This window comes from Uranotaenia lowii, chromosome 2 (genome assembly GCF_029784155.1).
Source record: "Uranotaenia lowii strain MFRU-FL chromosome 2, ASM2978415v1, whole genome shotgun sequence".
NCBI classification, from domain to species: Eukaryota; Metazoa; Arthropoda; class Insecta; order Diptera; family Culicidae; genus Uranotaenia; species Uranotaenia lowii.
This window is the reverse complement of record NC_073692.1, coordinates 212,004,815-212,022,654: the sequence shown is the minus strand read 5'-3', so window position 1 is coordinate 212,022,654 and position 17,840 is coordinate 212,004,815. Positions and strand designations below refer to the sequence as shown.

At 34.2% G+C, this 17,840-nt stretch overlaps 1 protein-coding gene across 1 annotated transcript in view; it reads left to right on the top strand.

The window, feature by feature from the left end:
* The window catches only part of LOC129745301 (serine protease 44), a 50,515-nt gene that overhangs the window by 26,104 nt on the left and 6,571 nt on the right, over positions 1-17,840 (top strand). Inside the window, exon 2 of the mRNA XM_055738288.1 lies at positions 7,987-8,660. Within this exon, the coding sequence (XP_055594263.1) occupies positions 7,987-8,660 (674 nt within the window). The remainder of the gene's footprint in view (positions 1-7,986; positions 8,661-17,840) is intronic.

Sequence of the window (17,840 nt, the reverse complement as noted above, 5' to 3'; positions counted from 1 at the left end):
TCCAGCGAACCAAGTCCGACCAACTAGGACACAAATGTCCTCAATTCCAACAGACACAACCTTTAAAACAGAGTCAAAGGCCTCCAGCCAATGACGAAAGGGATGCGATGGTTAATAATGTTGGAAGAGGATTAAAATCTTACTAAATTCTGTATTTTTTTTTTTTTTTAAACCATAAAGCGATATTTTTCAATTCACTTACACGATCCGATTATCTGTGCACGCAAGTTCTCCCAGTTGCAACCAGTTCCAAAAGTGGGATTCGGGCCAAGTGGTGGGGGAGGGGGCGGCGATGTTCCAATCGCCGTGCTACTACCAGTATACCGTCCAAGTTGGCGATGTTCCAATCGCCAAGTGGTCTGACCTCTTCGGAATCGTGGGAAACGTATCGACACCGTACATGCACCGATGTCCTAGCTCGTATTTCCAATGGCCAACCAGCAACACCAAATTCCAGGGCAACAATATGTGCAATCACGATGGCGCTACCAAAGCCAAGCCCATCGATGAAGCACAAAAGGTTGATTGTTCCAGCCGGGCTTCCGAAATGGCGGATTTTCTACCCGGGAACAATGGCCTCACGGACACTTTTCCAAGGCAATGGCGAATCCGGATTTTACGTTTAATTGGCCCTCATCCGGCTCGAAGGACCATAATGTTGGGCGTCCGAAAACCTTTAATCTGCGGTGTTTAATCCCGCCTTCGACAGCGTCTTCTAGTTCGGGCGTCCCAACACCGATTGGGGAGGGCGGACAGGAAGATCTTACCCGGCTATTGTCTGCAATCTGGCTGCTGATTTCGGTGGCTTCTCAAATGGGGAATTCCACTTAGATGTTTGGGGTCATCATCGTTACACAGAACACATGAAGTTACACTTAACAATCAACATCTATTACAAATAACTTAACATAAAACACTTAAACTAGCCTGACAAAAAGTTAGATTTCGCTTGAGGAAAACCTCAACAATCGCGCACGGGTATCTGGTTGCAACTGACGATCACTCCTACTGAAGACGACGCCAGACCGATGTGCGATGTTTTCTCTCATCGGCGCGACATAGTTGATTGGCTTTCGTGCTTGTGCTCATTTCGCTCTCACCAACCCACCGGTCGGCGTCGACTACGACGTCCGATCTTCACGCTCTCCAATGCATATAGGGGCCAGGGGCTAGCATCGGTAGCAGCACAGCAGCAGACCAAACAGAGTGGATGACGAATTTGCAGTTTATACGTTGGCGTATCTAGGGTTGCTTACTCGCAGACAACCTCCCTTCCCCTCTTCCCGTTGAAAAACAAAAAAAAAATACATTTCTCGCACTCGAATATACTTTCACGGTAAATTTGATTTTTTTTGTTCGATTAGTTCTAGAGTAATGCATGAAAGGGGTCTCCCCTCCCCTCTTCTTATCGCCCCAATGGATAGATAGATATGTTTTAATCGTAGAAACTTGACTCGTTGCCTTATACCTGCTTATATGAAATTTGGATTCATTTGCATAAATTATTATTGAATAATGCAATGAATTGTATAAAAGTCCACCCTGCCCCCCTCCTTCGTGGTTTCGTGGGAAGGAGGGAGGGGCACCAAATCATTTCGGAACATTTCCCGTAACCAAATACACTCCCGTACCAATTTTGGATCTATTTGCATGATTGTCTCTCGAGTTATTCAAACATGTTTGTTTGGTTTAGGAGGCCCCCTCCCTCCTTCCCGTACGAGGGAGGGGTCTCAAACCATAATAGGGACCTTCCCCGGCCTCCAATATCCCCACTTACCAAGTTATACGTAAATCGGCTCAGTAGTTTCCGAGTCAAAAGGGAACAGAAAGACAGAAATCCATTTTTATATATATAGGTATAGATTGTTACCGTAATCCGGGGTAAGATTGATCACTTTTTTCAATATTTCTCAATTGATATTTTCTGTTAAGGGAATTGAGCATGTTTCATATTTTTAAAACCAGTACTGGACTCCTATGAACGTAAAACATGGTTGCAGAAATTTATTAGACTACTTTAAATTTGATTAAAAAATCGATTTCGTCTGTGTTCAGAATTTGATGTTTTGGGGTAAAATTGGTCAGTCTCTATTTTGACGGTTCTATCGAGTTTTCTTGATCATAAAGGATGCAAATCACCTTCATAATGTCTAAAAATTCTAGTTTATCAATTTTCTCTTGCTTTTTAACGTTTTCGTTTAAAAACATTTATAATCGGAAAAAGAACAATGATGCTGCATACTTTTAGGGGCAAAAATTAAAACAATTGCTAAATAGTCTGAGCTTCAAAATTCAAATGAAATTTTACCTTCACACATTCTCCAAGAACCCCGCACTATTTCCATTTTCATTTTTTCTTCAAAGTTAACCATTTTATAGGGTTCCTATCCATTTTTCCAATACGGGCCTACTTTTTGAAAATGTCCTTCTATTTTAAATATAAAAAAATTGTCATTAAATGACTATAAAAATATTACTATAACTGTACATATACAAAGAAAAAAAGTTGCTCTTTCATATTCAAAAACCCGTTTGCTTCTAAATGCTTTTTGGTATCATCAGGAGAGCTGTTTGTTTGCAAGCCTTGTAAAAAATAGATATTTTAAGATTTTGAAATCATATTTTAACTAACACTAAAAAAAATTAAAACACAAACCCAATTTTGCCTATTTGATACTCAATTCATAGGCTTTCAAACGTAGAAAATAGTTTTAAGAAATTCAAACTATAGACTGAGTTATTGATGATAATGTGGAAAAATTTATTGTTGGTCAAAGTTACCCCGGTGATCAATGTTACTCCGTTTTACGGTACATTAAATTAGGTGTTCAGTTCAATAATGAACTTTCAGAGCCCTATAGAATACTAATCACTAAAATTTATTTATTCGGCTTAAATTTCTTGAGCACAATTAAGTATTCAAATGTAAGAGAACATCCTGTAATGTAAAAGAAAAAAAATAAACCTCAACCTAAAAACTATCCTACAATTAAACTAATTGTTGAGAGAGCGAATCTCTGCGATGGAAGACTGCATCGATTTGCCTCTGTCTGGAGTTAGAGATGATTTTGTTGGCCATCTCTTCGATCGATTCAATTCCCGCAATCCGATGAAGATCTTCGGTGCTGTGCCAAGGTGGAAGCCGCAAAATCATTTACAGAACTTTGGATAATATTTGAAGAACTCCAAACTCGCGAAGGCTGTCTGCCCATGTACAGGATTTGTATCAGAAGCGAACACAGAAGCTGCTGCTGAAAGCAAAGATTGGTATAAAATTTTCCACATGACTTCGTACAGAAATGCGGAATTTTGAATTGTCGTACATTTACCCCACATCATTCGAACTTTTGTCCCAGAGGTGGGGAAAGAGTACGTTTCTATTGCAGCTAGGCATTTTTACTACTGCCATGCCAACAAATGCGTCGATTGATTATCTTCGTAATTATTTAGAAGAGAGATAAAAGTCTAAGGAATTAAATGCTGTTTTTGTTTTTTGTATCAAGTATATACCCTTGAGTTGAACCATTTTTTTACGGTCAATATGCTTAAAGCTCTATTTCACTCTATCATATTCTTGTGTAAGGGAGAAGCCAATATTAAGAGGCACATGAGCAAATAATTTTATGTTGAATTTATGCTAAAATCTTCAACAGTTTTTGAGAAAATTATTTTATAATGATAGGTATTTAATAATGAAAGTAGTCAAAATAGGCGATTTCCGACCGAGTAGCTGTTTTTTTGACGATATTTTAAGCTCTTCTGGCTGTGAGATTATGATTAAAGCTTAGATTTCATGTTCCAATGTTAAAAAAACTTGTATAAGGTTAACCTATTTTTTCTTAACAGAGGTATAATTTACCTGACTTATATGGGCATTCAAAAACGGTCTCATATTGACACATCTGATAATTACGTAAAAAACGTAGAAAAAAGCCGAATAGAAATCCGAAGTGGTATAGTAAGAAGATACTTAATCTTAAAAATAGAAAGCAGAAAGCCCATAAAAATTATAAAAAAGATGCAAATGATATGAACCTCACAATATATTTGACTATCTGTGATCAACTAAAAATAGAAATGAAAATCGCACACGAGGAGTATAACAGAGGAATAGAAAGTAATATCAAATCAGACCCAAAATCATTTTTCAGCCTAGTTAAAGATATACAGAAGTCTAGCAATTTTCCGACAAAAATGCAGTTCAACGACAAAATCGGTAAAAATCCTGCGGAAATCAGTAACTTATTTGCTAATTTTTTTCAAGATGTTTACACAACCCGTAACGAAGAGGATCGAGATTATGATTATTTCTCGTATCTCCCTGAATCTTCATTAAATATCACTGTTGATAATGTATCACCCAACGAAATTTTGAATTCTTTAAACATCTTAGACGCCTCTAAAGGGGCAGGTCCTGATGGATTGCCGCCAGTATTTTTGAAATCATTATCAAATGAGTTAGTAAAACCCTTGTTTTGGTTGTTCAATTCATCTTTAAAAAGCGGCATACTACCCCCCATTTGGAAAGAATCGTATTTGGTTCCGATTTTCAAAACCGGCAAAAAGTCAGATGTTAAAAATTATCGAGGAATTGCTATATTATCTTGCATCCCTAAGTTATTTGAATCAATAATTAATCAACACATTTTTTCTCAAGTTAAAAATGCAATCACTACTAAACAACATGGTTTTATTAGAGGACGTTCTACTTCCACCAATTTACTAAATTTTGTAAATTTCTCGATAAATGCCATAGATGAAGGGAATTATGTTGAAACATTATATACTGATTTTAGCAAAGCATTTGATAGAGTTGATATTCCTTTATTGCTTTTCAAATTATCTAAAATAGGTTTCAATCATAAATTATTAAAGTGGGTTCAGTCATACCTGCACGAAAGAACGCAACAAGTAAGATTTGAAGGAAATTTGTCGTCTGTTGTGCATGTTACATCAGGAGTGCCACAGGGATCCCATCTGGGTCCTTTACTATTTATTTTATTTGTCAATGATGTTGAACACATTTTAAATCATTTAAATGTTTTAATATATGCAGACGACATGAAACTTTTCATGGAAATACGTAAACCATCTGATATTGAATCCTTCCAAAGAGAAGTTGATAATTTTTATGTATGGTGTACAAAAAGCTTGCTAGAGATAAACGTAAAAAAATGCATCTCAATCTCATTTACCAAAAAGCGAAATGTAAGACAGGACACCATCACCATTGGTCAAAAATCTGTTGAAAGATGCAATCAAGTCAGAGACTTAGGAGTCATACTTGATTCTGAACTGACCTTCGTAGAACACTACAATAACATAATTTACAAGGCAAGTAATATGCTCGGGTTTATAAAAAGGTTTAGTTTTCAATTCAATGATCCCTATACCATCAAAACACTGTATGTAACATATGTTAGGCCCCTTCTTGAGTATTGCAGTGTTGTCTGGGCTCCATATCAAGGTACACATAAAGACCGCATTGAGTCAGTACAAAAACAGTTTTTATTATATGCTTTACGCAGGTTAGGTTGGAGCTCGTATCAGCTACCTTCGTATGAATCTCGATGTATGTTAATTAAAATAGATAGTCTTGATAAACGACGTGAGTTTGCAATGTTAGCTTTTATAAATGATGTTATTGGGCAAAGAGTAAATGATGCAAACATTTTAGAAAAACTAAACTTTTATTCTCCCACTCGGTATTTAAGAAACAGGAATCTATTCTACATAAAAAAACAAAGAACAAACTATGCCCAAAATGAACCTATAAATAAGATCATGATCTGCTATAACAAATACTGCACCATAATTGATATAACAATGAACAAAAATGAACTGAAGAGAGTGCTTCTATCATAACATTATACTTATATAGATTTAAGGCAAACATGTAAAACGGTCTACGCAAATGATTGACGTCAAATAAATAAATAAATAAATAAATTTTTACCTTTGCTTAAAGCTTCAATTTGTTCGATTTTTTATTTGCATCTAAATTACCGAGAAAACGCACTAACATTATTATTCTGAAATTCTGTATGCACTATTTTTAAAGTCCAAAATTAAAAAAAAAAATATTCAAAATCTTGTTTTAATTTTTAAAGTTGTTTAACTGTGTATGTCTATTAAAATATTCAATGCCAAGTATCAAAAGCGTGTTTTTCTCATACTAAACTAAATAGCACATTATGTAGATTTATCAGCCATTTCGTCAAAAGGCTGTCTGTATGCGCATTAAACCGCTGCAGAAATTGACTTTTTGTTCCCATATGTTTTCTTCGGTGCCATTTGGGTGGCATCAGTGTAAAATTTGATATGTTTTGGTTGATTCCTGGTTTAGCGCAAAGCTTTTCAATTTTGTATGGAAATTAGTGAAGAAATTTTTGAATATAAATTCTCCAGAAAATTTAAATAAGCTTGAAATGAAGTATGTTTTGAATTATTAGGTTTGCCTATTTTTAAGCCTTATTTTTTGCTAACATGAGAAGAGGCTAAGTAATTCGTGAGAAAAGTTATAACCATTTCAACATAAAAAAAACTGATTTCATAGAAAAATGTTCAAAAATGGCAGCTTTGCTTACAAGGCCTTCAATAATTTCATGTAATATTCTTGCCAAGGTTATATAAATCAACAAACTCATTAGCTACGTTAAGGAAGTTTTTTGTTTTTTTTTTTTTAAATTTCATCCTACAGTCAAATTTCTTTCAAATAAGCAGTCAAAAACGCTTAAATTAAAAAATACATATGAAGGATTAATCACCATAACTTATGTTTGTTACTTTAATGTATCGGCCTTACCGGTGAAAAGTGATGTCTTTTTGAGTAGGGACATCAGGGATTATGAAATTTTTATAGATGGATAGAACGATAGAAAAAATGAAAGATGGTGAAAATCAGCGGGTAGAATTTATTTAGAAGCATTATCATCACATATCAAATTTTTGTTCCGCACGGGCCAACTACTATGCAGTGGTAGATACAGGCCTAGAGTTGCATCTACCACCACACATTAGTAGGCCAAGCGTGGTTCACCCCACAAAAGGAAAACTTACAGTGCGAACGAACAAATTTTAATTCTTTAAATATCATTATCGAAAAAAGTAAAAAAAGAAATTAAGCATATACATATAAATAAAATTTTGGGAAATAAATTACGGTGAACAACGTATTTTTCAAAATTAATGTTCATCTCTCACATTTCTCACTAACTTTGAGCAACCCTAAACCAATTTTAAAATATCAATCCACCGATATGTGATGATAAAATTCTTGAAACTAGAATTCAAAAATGAGCACAATTTCAGAAAAAAAAATTTTTTTTAAGAAAATTATTCTTCAAATGCAAGCTGAGTTTAAAAACTGTCGTTTGCAATATTGAAAATTATAGGAAAGATTTTGAATTAATTTAATACAGCTAGCTGTTCAAGTAATATTGCTATGCTAGTTACAATTCAACTTTTTCAGTGTGAAAATAAAAAGATAATCAAGTGAAGTGTCCGATTATATCTTTTCTAATCATATGCAATAGAAACATACTTTCTGAAATGAATCATAGAGACTCATCGGAAAGTCCCATCCGACATTTCTAGGAAACGATCTGCTCGTTTTGCACCAGTTCGATAATATCTTTCGCAAAACAAATAAGTTCGCTCCACTCAATCACACATTCAATCTCGACGTTTTCAACAATACCAAAATAATACGTGCCCCAGAAACCTTACGTTGCTTTTTGATAGATATGCAAATGTATTCCAATAAATCAAACACTAACGTAAATATTCGAGGAGGAGCAGCGAATGAACTTCGAAATTTCTTTACAACAACAAATTGATTGTTTCCATGATGAGGTATTGCTTGGTTTCAAATGTCCCGTTCCCGTATGATTCATCCTCCCGTTTGATTTATGAGCTTCGAGCTTGATGCGTATGGCATTTGTTAATTTTTCACCAATCTCCTTTCTTCTGATACGTTTCTTCCAGCTAGTGAGCTGCGACCACGCCAACCGCGTCACGTTTGGTTGGCCACACGGACAACAACCTGGACCCAGGCGCTAGGTGACGGCAGCCCATGTCTCACATCGAAGGGGCACCTTGGTTTCTGTACTTCGTTCCGGAAATGCTATCCATACTTCAAGGTTCCTGATCTCAGCGTCTGGGAATCTTGGGTGTTGGGAAATTATGACACTTGTAGCTACTTCAACGATCAAGGCCGGCAAGCATTTGGCGTATGCTGCACCAACCCGATAACAGCAGTCCCTGGAACGGAGATAACCGCAGAAAACACGCCTACGCCACCGGTAGTTGGGAATGAAATACCCGGATCAGAATCCCAGAAGCAGCCTCCAAAAAATAACAACTACCCAAGCTGGCCACCACCAGTTCCTACTCATCCACCGGATCACACTCCGGCTACCCACCCTCCCTCGTTCACTTCAACGGTGGCCTCTTTTGGTGAGTCGACCACACAACGTCCAACTAGCACCACGTGGCCAACGAAGCCCGTCCAGCCGACAAATCCACCTGCCATGGTTTGGCCACCACCTGCTCCGACTCATCCTCCGGTCACTCCATCCATCGAATTTTCAACGATCAGCCCGGTCGGGGGAGCTGGAGCAGGGCTGAACTACGGTTGCGGCGTCAAGAATGGTAACCCGGTGAGTTATAACAAGAAAAAGGTTCGTCCCTTATGCTGCGACAGAAGTTCTTTGTCTAAATATACAAGGAAACATAATATCAATTGAATTAGCCCTCCAGAGCCGTTCGGGTCAATATGACCCGAAGCACAGATTCAGTATGTTTTTTTTTTCACGAAAATCTGGAATAGGGGATAGTGGGGTAACGTGGGCCACACTAAATATCTCAGCTGTGTGTTGAGATAAAAATCTCGATCCAATTGTCATCGTCGTTGCTTTGCGTAAGTATGTTTTTCTATATGTTGTTGTCTTATGTAAGTATCATATGCTTCTTTTATTTAACTAGCCTAGAAAAATGTACTTACATAATTAAACAAGCACCCGAATATTGCATCCGTGGGAGACCTAAAGTACAAAACAAAAATATGCTCATACGCTTATGATCTTAGTTTTGTCATGTTCTTTCACGTAGAAAAGGAATTTTTGATGAAACATCAATAAGTCAAACGAACGCAACCAATTTACAAATCATAGCTTGTGGGGAATCGTGGGCCACATTTTGTGGGATATCTTGGGCCACCTATATTTTGGTGTTTTTATACACATTCAGAACACAAAATACGTTTTCCCACCTGCAAAGTTTACTTATGCGAAATAAAGAGTTGTGAAAAATATGTTGTCCATTTTTTCCAATGCGATAGAGACGAACATAAAGCCTGTAACTTAAACTTAAATTTTGCACGTTATATGAAAATTTAGTTTAGATGCAAAAAAGCTGTTCATAAGATGTATCTTATGAAATTTGCAATAAGATTCCCTCTGAATGTAGTCAATTTAGATTTGGTGGCCCACGTTTCCCCACAGTTTTTCAAAATCCAAAAAAAAACTTGTTTTTGACACAGTCAGAACTTGAGAAACAAATGTATATAAAAATGAAAAAAATGAATTATGATATCTTAAAATGTAGAAAACCTTTCAATTTTTTTTTATCTTTCATAATAAAGAAGTTATGAAGCAAAGAAAAAAAGTGGCCCATAATACCCCACTCTCCCTTACAGGTCAAATGTTCACAATACCCCCACATATTTATTCATCGTCGAATTAATGTATTCTGGACAATTCCAAAATCAAAGAAGCTCTAAAATACTTAAATGCTGTCAGAAATTATAAGCAATTTAGAAATAAAATTGTTTTTTGGGACATTTTTTTAACTCAGAACTAACTGCAGGCAACAAGGTAAAAAAAAAATTACTTTATTTTAAAATATTAAAACAAACTAGAATAAATCACTTACACAATGAACTAAATATCATCAAAATCGGTTAACTTTTGCCGCCACGGGAATAACAACAAACTACAAGTCAAATTGTCCCCGAAATTCGTACCCAACTCAATAAGTACGGATTCTTAGAATGAGCGCTTAATTTAAGAGCAGAGATTGAATTCTGAAATAATTTTACTATCTCGAATCCGATCCGAATAGAATCAGCAGTCCCAAGTAGACTCAGGCAGGGTGGCCAATCATTCGGGAAAGTCGGGAAATGCCGGAAAAGGACGGAATTTAAAATCCATCGTGAAAATGGGGGAAAAAGTCAGGAATTTCTTCAAGTTTCAAGAAATCAGGAATTTTTGGCACAGCTGCCCAGTGAATATATTTCAGTGCCTCTAATCTTCTGAAAATTCAACTTATTTAAAAATTTCGAGCACTCAAAAATGATTAAATTATTTACTTCAGTCAGTACCGAGAACTGGCTAGTAAAAATAGGACTTTTTGTTTGCATTTGGTTCGGTTTGACGACGCCGAACCCTTAGAGAATTTTGAAAAACAGAACATGTATCTCATTTACAAAACCAAAAAAGTGAATATGAGTAACGACAATTAGTTTCTTGGATTGAAAATACTGGTTTTAGTCCTTAAACTTTATCTCTTTTAGGCCATGTAGGCCATTCAACTGGAGTTTCTCGAAAAAATGCTTCTGAGGTTTAGTTCAGTTAGGTCGAATTTCGGCAATATGTCCTCCGGTTTACAATAAAAACACATCAAATATATTCAGATGAAATATGAGGGGGAGGTAAGTTATGTTAATTTTGGTATCATTGTAGTTGTATGACTAAAATAAACGAGGAACCATCAATTAATTTCTAATCGAAATTCACCCGGTGAAATCAAACCAGTTTTTAAACTGAATTCACTATTTAAAAACCAATCTACTTTTTTAAAGCATAGAGTTTTACAAAATACTACCTATCTTCTTTGTGACTTGAATTTATTTATTTACGGCTGTTTGGAATCATTTATACGAAAAGTGTAAAAATGAGTTTTGCTACAAGATACAATACACCTTTTTATCATATTCATACTTTTAATACTTCCGACGAAACTAAATCTTTCAACTTCGTTTGAAATACCTAGGTTTTAAAGTGTAAAAAGCAATAAATTTCAGATGGTAGATAACTTATTTTCTCTAATAATAAAAAAAATCAATCAAATCCGGCACCACTTTTGTAGAATTTCAAACTTTGGGCATTTTCTTATTTTGCTGAGTCTTTTTCTAAAAGTTCTAGTTAACTTTAAAATTCGTTTTCTTGATAGCGAGATATAAAAGTGTGGCGAGAAAATTTAAATCTTAAATATGTTATGACTTTTGGGTTTTGTTAAAAAATATTAATTGAAATTAAATCGCTTATTAAAAGTACAAAACCGTTAAATAGAGATTTTCAGAAATTTTTTTTTGTCTTTTAGAATCAAAAATTTTGTTAGACTATGCGGGAAAAAGTCGGGAAAAATGCGGGAAATAAAAAATTGAAATTGAGTGGCCACTCTGCTTAAAGTAATTGATCTCAAGCCAGGGCCGTAGGAAGAATCGGCTCATGAACGTGATGTTGGTGACCAATTTTTTTTCCAATCACATTTTTGCTTGAGCAATTCATACATAAAAAATATTTAAAATGTGAAAGTCCTATGTAATTAATCAGCTTCTAGTTATTTTACGATATAAGTTAAATTGCTTTAAATCCTAACTTTCGCAATGAAATCCGTGAAGTGCAATTTTTTTATGTAGATTTAAAAAATAACCATGGATTTTCAAGGTTTCATTTATGAGATTTTTTTTTCAAATACTTAAATTAAAGAATAAGCTAATTCTTTTCAACCACAAAATATTCAGAAATTAAAGTAAGAGTTAAGAGATTAACCCTACAAAGCTGTTCGGGCAATATGACCCGAAGCGCACATTACAAACCTCTTTATCATCATTCCAATATACTGAAGAACTGGGAATTTTGACAGACCAAGTATGTTCTATGAAAATAATGATCAAATAACGACAAACATTATAATTTGAGTTTTGAAAATCGGTTCATCGGGAAATGAAATACAGCTTAGCAAAGCTGAAATTGGGTGTCGTATTTTTTTTTTGAGTATACATTGTCGGATATATGAATTCTTGACGATTTCAAACATCAATGAAACACTTAAATACAGAAAAGCTGTCAGAAGTTACGGGTATTTTAAAAATAAAATTGATTTTTCGGATTTTTTACTTTTTACTTTCTGAACCAGTTTCTGATAACCTGGTAATACATATCGACTTAATTTTGAAATGTTAAGTAATACAGGGTTGCTAGCAATTTTTCGTTTTGAAATTCCAAAGTTTTTCCCGGTTTTTCCCAGGTTTTTTCCCGGTTATAAATGATAATATTTCCGATATTTTTTATTCTCGTTTTTGATTTAAAATCATGGCGAATAAAAAAAATGAATATAAAAGCCTTTAAATTTCTTATAATTGTATCCCAAAACTTGTTAACCAATGAGAAATCATGGTAAACATTTCGGCGTCTTGTAACAGGTAGTCTTTTCGTTTCAAATTTACAGGTTTTCATGATTTAAAAAAAATCTAACGAACTGGGCATCTATTCGTTGTTTTGCTCCACAATTTCAACAATTTTGCAAAAAAAAAAGTCCGGCTAAATTGATCTTGAAACCATGATGTAGTACTTTTCAGCCAATATAAATTTTCAAGAATTTCTATAGAGTTCTAGAAAAAAAAGTATAATTTATATAGAAATACGTTAACAATACATCGAAACATACTATAAAATCAACTTGAATGGGAATTTGTCTTACAAAACTTAAAATCATTCGATTGCAGGAAAATATGTATGTATGTATGTATGTATGTAGATAATTCACCATGGGTGCACGGATTCACCGCAGTTGCGTCAACGCATGCGCTGAATTGCATTCTTTAGATAACTAGTTCGGCAGATCTTCAATGCAAATCACCACATGCCCGACCCCATGGCTTCGTGTGAACTGTTATGTAATGAATGTGATATGTGTGAATGTAAGTAGGTATCATTTGGATGACAAGTCAATCACTTGCGCAACCGTTATAAGATTAATAACATTTTTAATGTTAATAACCTAAGACAGGTATTACGCATACGTTTAGATACCTGCCCAGTTGTCAAGTGATTGGTTATTCTAATATTTTAATACAATAAAACAACAATCATTGAATTATGCAATCTTACCTTTTTATGCATTCCAAATCCTACCTTTTACCTTATCTTACCGATATACAGCCTAATTCTTACCGCAGCTTTAACCTCAATTCTGTTTACCGACCAAATCCATCTTTTCTTAAAAGCTTTATATTTTGAGAAAAACGTGAGACCTTAAAAACTAACTGGGGACAATCTAGATGAAGTATTTGAAAAAGAAAAAATGCATTTAACCAAATGTTGATTGGACAAAAAAATATATATAGTATCAAGTGTAATCTCTTATTTCATGTTATCAAATATTACGTTAGGGGCTGTTCACATACCACTTAGACAACTTAGGGGGGGGGGGGGGGTTTGAAAATGTCCACGGAGAGGGGGATGGGGGTTTGGGTCATGTCTACGAGGGCATACTTACTTCCAAAATATTTTCTAAATGTGAATAAATATTAAGTTTTTTAATAAAAATCTTTCAATTGCAAAGCTTTCCAGTTTAAGTTTAGTTTCCAGAGAAATTAGTAGCCACTTGAAAGCAAGTGATAAACATGATTATTAAGTAATTTAAAATATTTAAAAGTATCTTATATAAGGAAATGCTAAATCGTTTTATTTTTCAATCAGCCATTTCAATAACGAATAAGAAATAAGTAGAGTTTTCAGACTGTCAAATTAGATAAAAAAAAACAATTTCAAATCTGTCCACGTGGACATCCAGGGAGAAAGGTAGAAGTTTGTCCCATCCGATTGCAGGAAAATATATAGTTATTTTCTAAATCCAGTTATATTCTTTTGTACAAATCCAAAGACATGTTTTTGAAAAAAATGTTTTTTTGAAACAACACAATGAATAACTATAGTAATAGCCATTTGAACTAAAGATTCGTGAAAATATAGAAACCGAGTATAAAACAGGAATGAGGTTCAATTGTTTGAGTGTAAGATATTATTTTTTATCAGGGTTAAGACCTTAGATTTCGGAAACTTTAAGCAACAGTTTAACGTAGAATGAATTAAAATCTTAACACTTGCGATGTAATGCTTCCTTCCTCAGGCCAATTCAAACGAAATACACAACAACAACAACAACATTGAAAAACCAATTTTTTTTCTGATGAAAAAGAGGTGTAACTCTGCTTAAAAACGTCTAACGCTGCCAAATTATTTGCTTTTTGCATAAAATAATTTTATGAAATATGTATATCGAACACTGAATAATTTTACATCGAAACTGAAACTGGTACAGCCGAACCTGGATGTGCGAGAAACCTCTATAGTGAGAGAAAACAACAAGTAGGGTAAATGTACCCGACCTTGGCACCTAAGGCATGGTCTACCCTTTTTTCGACATTCCTACCTTCCTGTTGAGTGCACCATATAACATTCTTTGAAGAATTGACTTGCTAACTTGCTTAGAGTTCAACAAAAATATGTTTTCTCTATGGAACTTTCATTAATGTGAGTAAAATGCAGGCAAAGTACTCACTGCCGTGCTCCAATTACTTGGCCGCCGTACCAATTGTTTGCCGTTTCGATGATCCGATTCTTGGCCTCCAGCAATGTGCAATAGATCTTTACCTACATTGCTCAATTGACAGTTAACAGAATCGTTGGCTATTCTGAATATAAGGCCACTGACAGAGTGACGTCAGCTGAGCGTAAAGTTCTATGCGACGATGGAACACCGGGCGCCACTCATACAACACAAAGGCTTTTGAAACCATTGATGAAATTTGGTTGAAAGGGAAGCACAAAATAAGCTTTCATTTCAAAAAGTCGGAAGTCCAGAAATTCCGCAATGCGATTGCGACACATACGGTTATTTTCACTACCAAACAACTGTCTTCATATTGTGGAGTTTGGCTTCATAAAGTAAGAAATTGAAAAATTCCTTAAATGGTATTTAAAAATTTTGCCCTTTTGAACTTGTTAGCTGAGATTATGAGCTTCTAGCAAGAGCCATCTCGAATGCCCGGGGTGTTGCGCAGTGGTTTGACACGCCAAATAGATGTTAGAATGTAAACCTTGCTAAAACATTTTTTTTAATTCGACTCACATCAAATATTTTAAGGAATAATTGGAAAGCAAACGATATTTTCCTGAACTTCCAACTTCTGTTTCCATGAAAAAAATTAGAACAAAATTCCGAAAAATTAAATCTGAGTAGGTATATGGTTTCCAAGCAATAGAAAACGATTCCAAAACTCAATCAATTATGTATTTTATGTACTAAAGTCACAAATTGCCATCGATCTAACAATTTTTAGATAAGAAAAACATCTTAAGTCTTGTGAGATGCTTAATTAACCTTAGTTTTTTTTCAATATTTCGAACCACTGTGTTCTGTAGGAGACCACGTGGCTTTTGCTCGGCAGACTGCAATGCAAATGCTGTTCGCACGCATACCAATGTACCTTCGATTCATGGTTCCCAAATAGCGATTTTTTCATTTAAAATGCTTGGATATGACTTTTAGTTAGTCGAATCACTTATGTTCTCCAACTTATTTCGAAGCTTAAGTTGATAGCAACGGTCTTATCATACAACCCAATTAGTATGAATACATTTGTGCGTAGTTTTAAATGAAGTTTTAGGGAAAACATCAGCCCAAAAATACCTCTTTAATGAACATGTATTTTTTCCAGCTTCCAACACTGGTGGTGTATTTCGATTGAAGTTGCATGCCAAGAAAAGGAACAAAATTAGTTTTAAATTCTTATTCAAAACCTAAATAAATATTAACTCTTTAGTCTTTCTAGTATTTTTTGATTTTTTCCCGAGTCTAACTGTAAGCATGAGTATTTATTGCAAGTTTTTTAAATGAATGTCCGCGTTTGAAAGCGCATGTGAATTTAACAGTTGCACTAGAAAGGTGAGTTCATCTGATTTTCATACGGTGATTTCCAACATAATTTCCTCGGATGCAGATCGAAAAAAATTAACTTCTTTATTAAAGTACAAACAATGAAAAAATTCGGTATGCAAAGATTGAAAACAAATTATTCTCCTTGCAATGAAAATATATTCAAAATTTTTTAAGCTCAATTTGGACCTGAAAAACATGAAAAGACATGTTGGCATGCCAAGAAAAGGACCATGCCAAAATAGGGCTCACTTACCCTATCATGATTTGCAAAACACAAAACCTTTTAAGTGAGAGTGTAATACCTCCATAAGCTAGAGTCGTTTTCATGACTAGACTAAGGAATTTAGAGAAAATAACACTTCTGTGCCATATTGAAACTTACTCAGAAAACTTCAAACTGATGCATCAACTGGTGTCAGGTGGATTTTTATCAAATACATATTGACTAGTTGAATTTCTAGATCACTTTAATTTATTTTTATGTTGCTGACCCTCTATAAGAGAACCTGGTTAAGTAAGAAATCTCTTTGAAAGAAAAAAAGTTAAGTGTTCAGTTTTGTCGATAATAGTTTCATTATTAAATTAATATCATTTGTGTTATGCTTGTAAGTGTAGCACACTTGCGGAAAGCGAAAAAATTAGATAACTCATATTTCTCCGCAATTAGTTAGAAAAGTGATAACATAAACGCTTATTTTACTAATGAACTAAAATAAACGTTTATGATATAATTCTACATATATCGAGACACTCAAAAATACTCTTAAATTTTTAAATAATTATAAAATATTTAAAAAATGTAAATTTTCCCGGTGAGGAGCCGAAATTCCCGGTTTCCCGGTGACGTGATGAAATTCCAAAGTTTTTCCCGGTTTTCCCGGTTCGCTAGCAACCCTGGCAATAAGAATAAATTACCTACACAATGTATATAATATCATCAAAATCGGTTAACATTTACAGCTAGGAGATCGAAATCAAACTACAACTCATATTTCCACGAAACGGAAATTTTGCGAACGGCTTTGGGAGGTTGAGTTTGCAGTTCAAATTTGGGTTTATACGCTTGTAAACTCGAAAAAATATTCAAACTTTAGTTTGGAACTTTGTTTCTGAATAATTTGCAATATAAATAATGTCTAACAACAAACCAATAAAAAGAATCAACAGCTTAATTTTTGCTTGAAGTTTAAATTCAATTTCTATGGCCAATATAAATTCATCATTAACAATACATTGGATAGTGAGAATCCTGTTAATATTTAAAAAATCTAGACTTTTCAAAGAACAAAATCTCCAAAATGAATCCTAATTTTATTTTACATTTGTGGTTTTTTTCTGGTTTGTTTTATCGAACTGATTTTGTTTGAATTTAAAATTTTAATTTTGATTCTAAAATTAAAACTATGAAATTGCGATCTCAATTTGAATCGATTTGAACCTCTCATGAAATTCTCGCAGTGTTATTTTCATTTTGATTATTAAACTCAGCTTCGAGCTGAATCAGAATCTGAAGTTTTAATTTCAATTCCCGATCTGAATCCTGCCTTTTGAACGATTTTTTAATCTAATCTAATGATAACACTTTTTCAGATTTTTCAATTCTCGATTACCATTTTGAAACTTTCTTTAGTTCCAATTTTGCTAAAAAATTAAAAGTTGTAATGTAGTAATAGTTGTAATTTTTTTTTTGTTTATCTTTTCACATTCCCTAACGATGAGTTTCGAATATGGAAAATGAAACTACCTGAAGTTTGAAATGAAAACCTAACATTCGAATTAGGTTTTTTCCCAATGATGATTGGAACTGGCTTTCAAGAACAAAACACTAATTA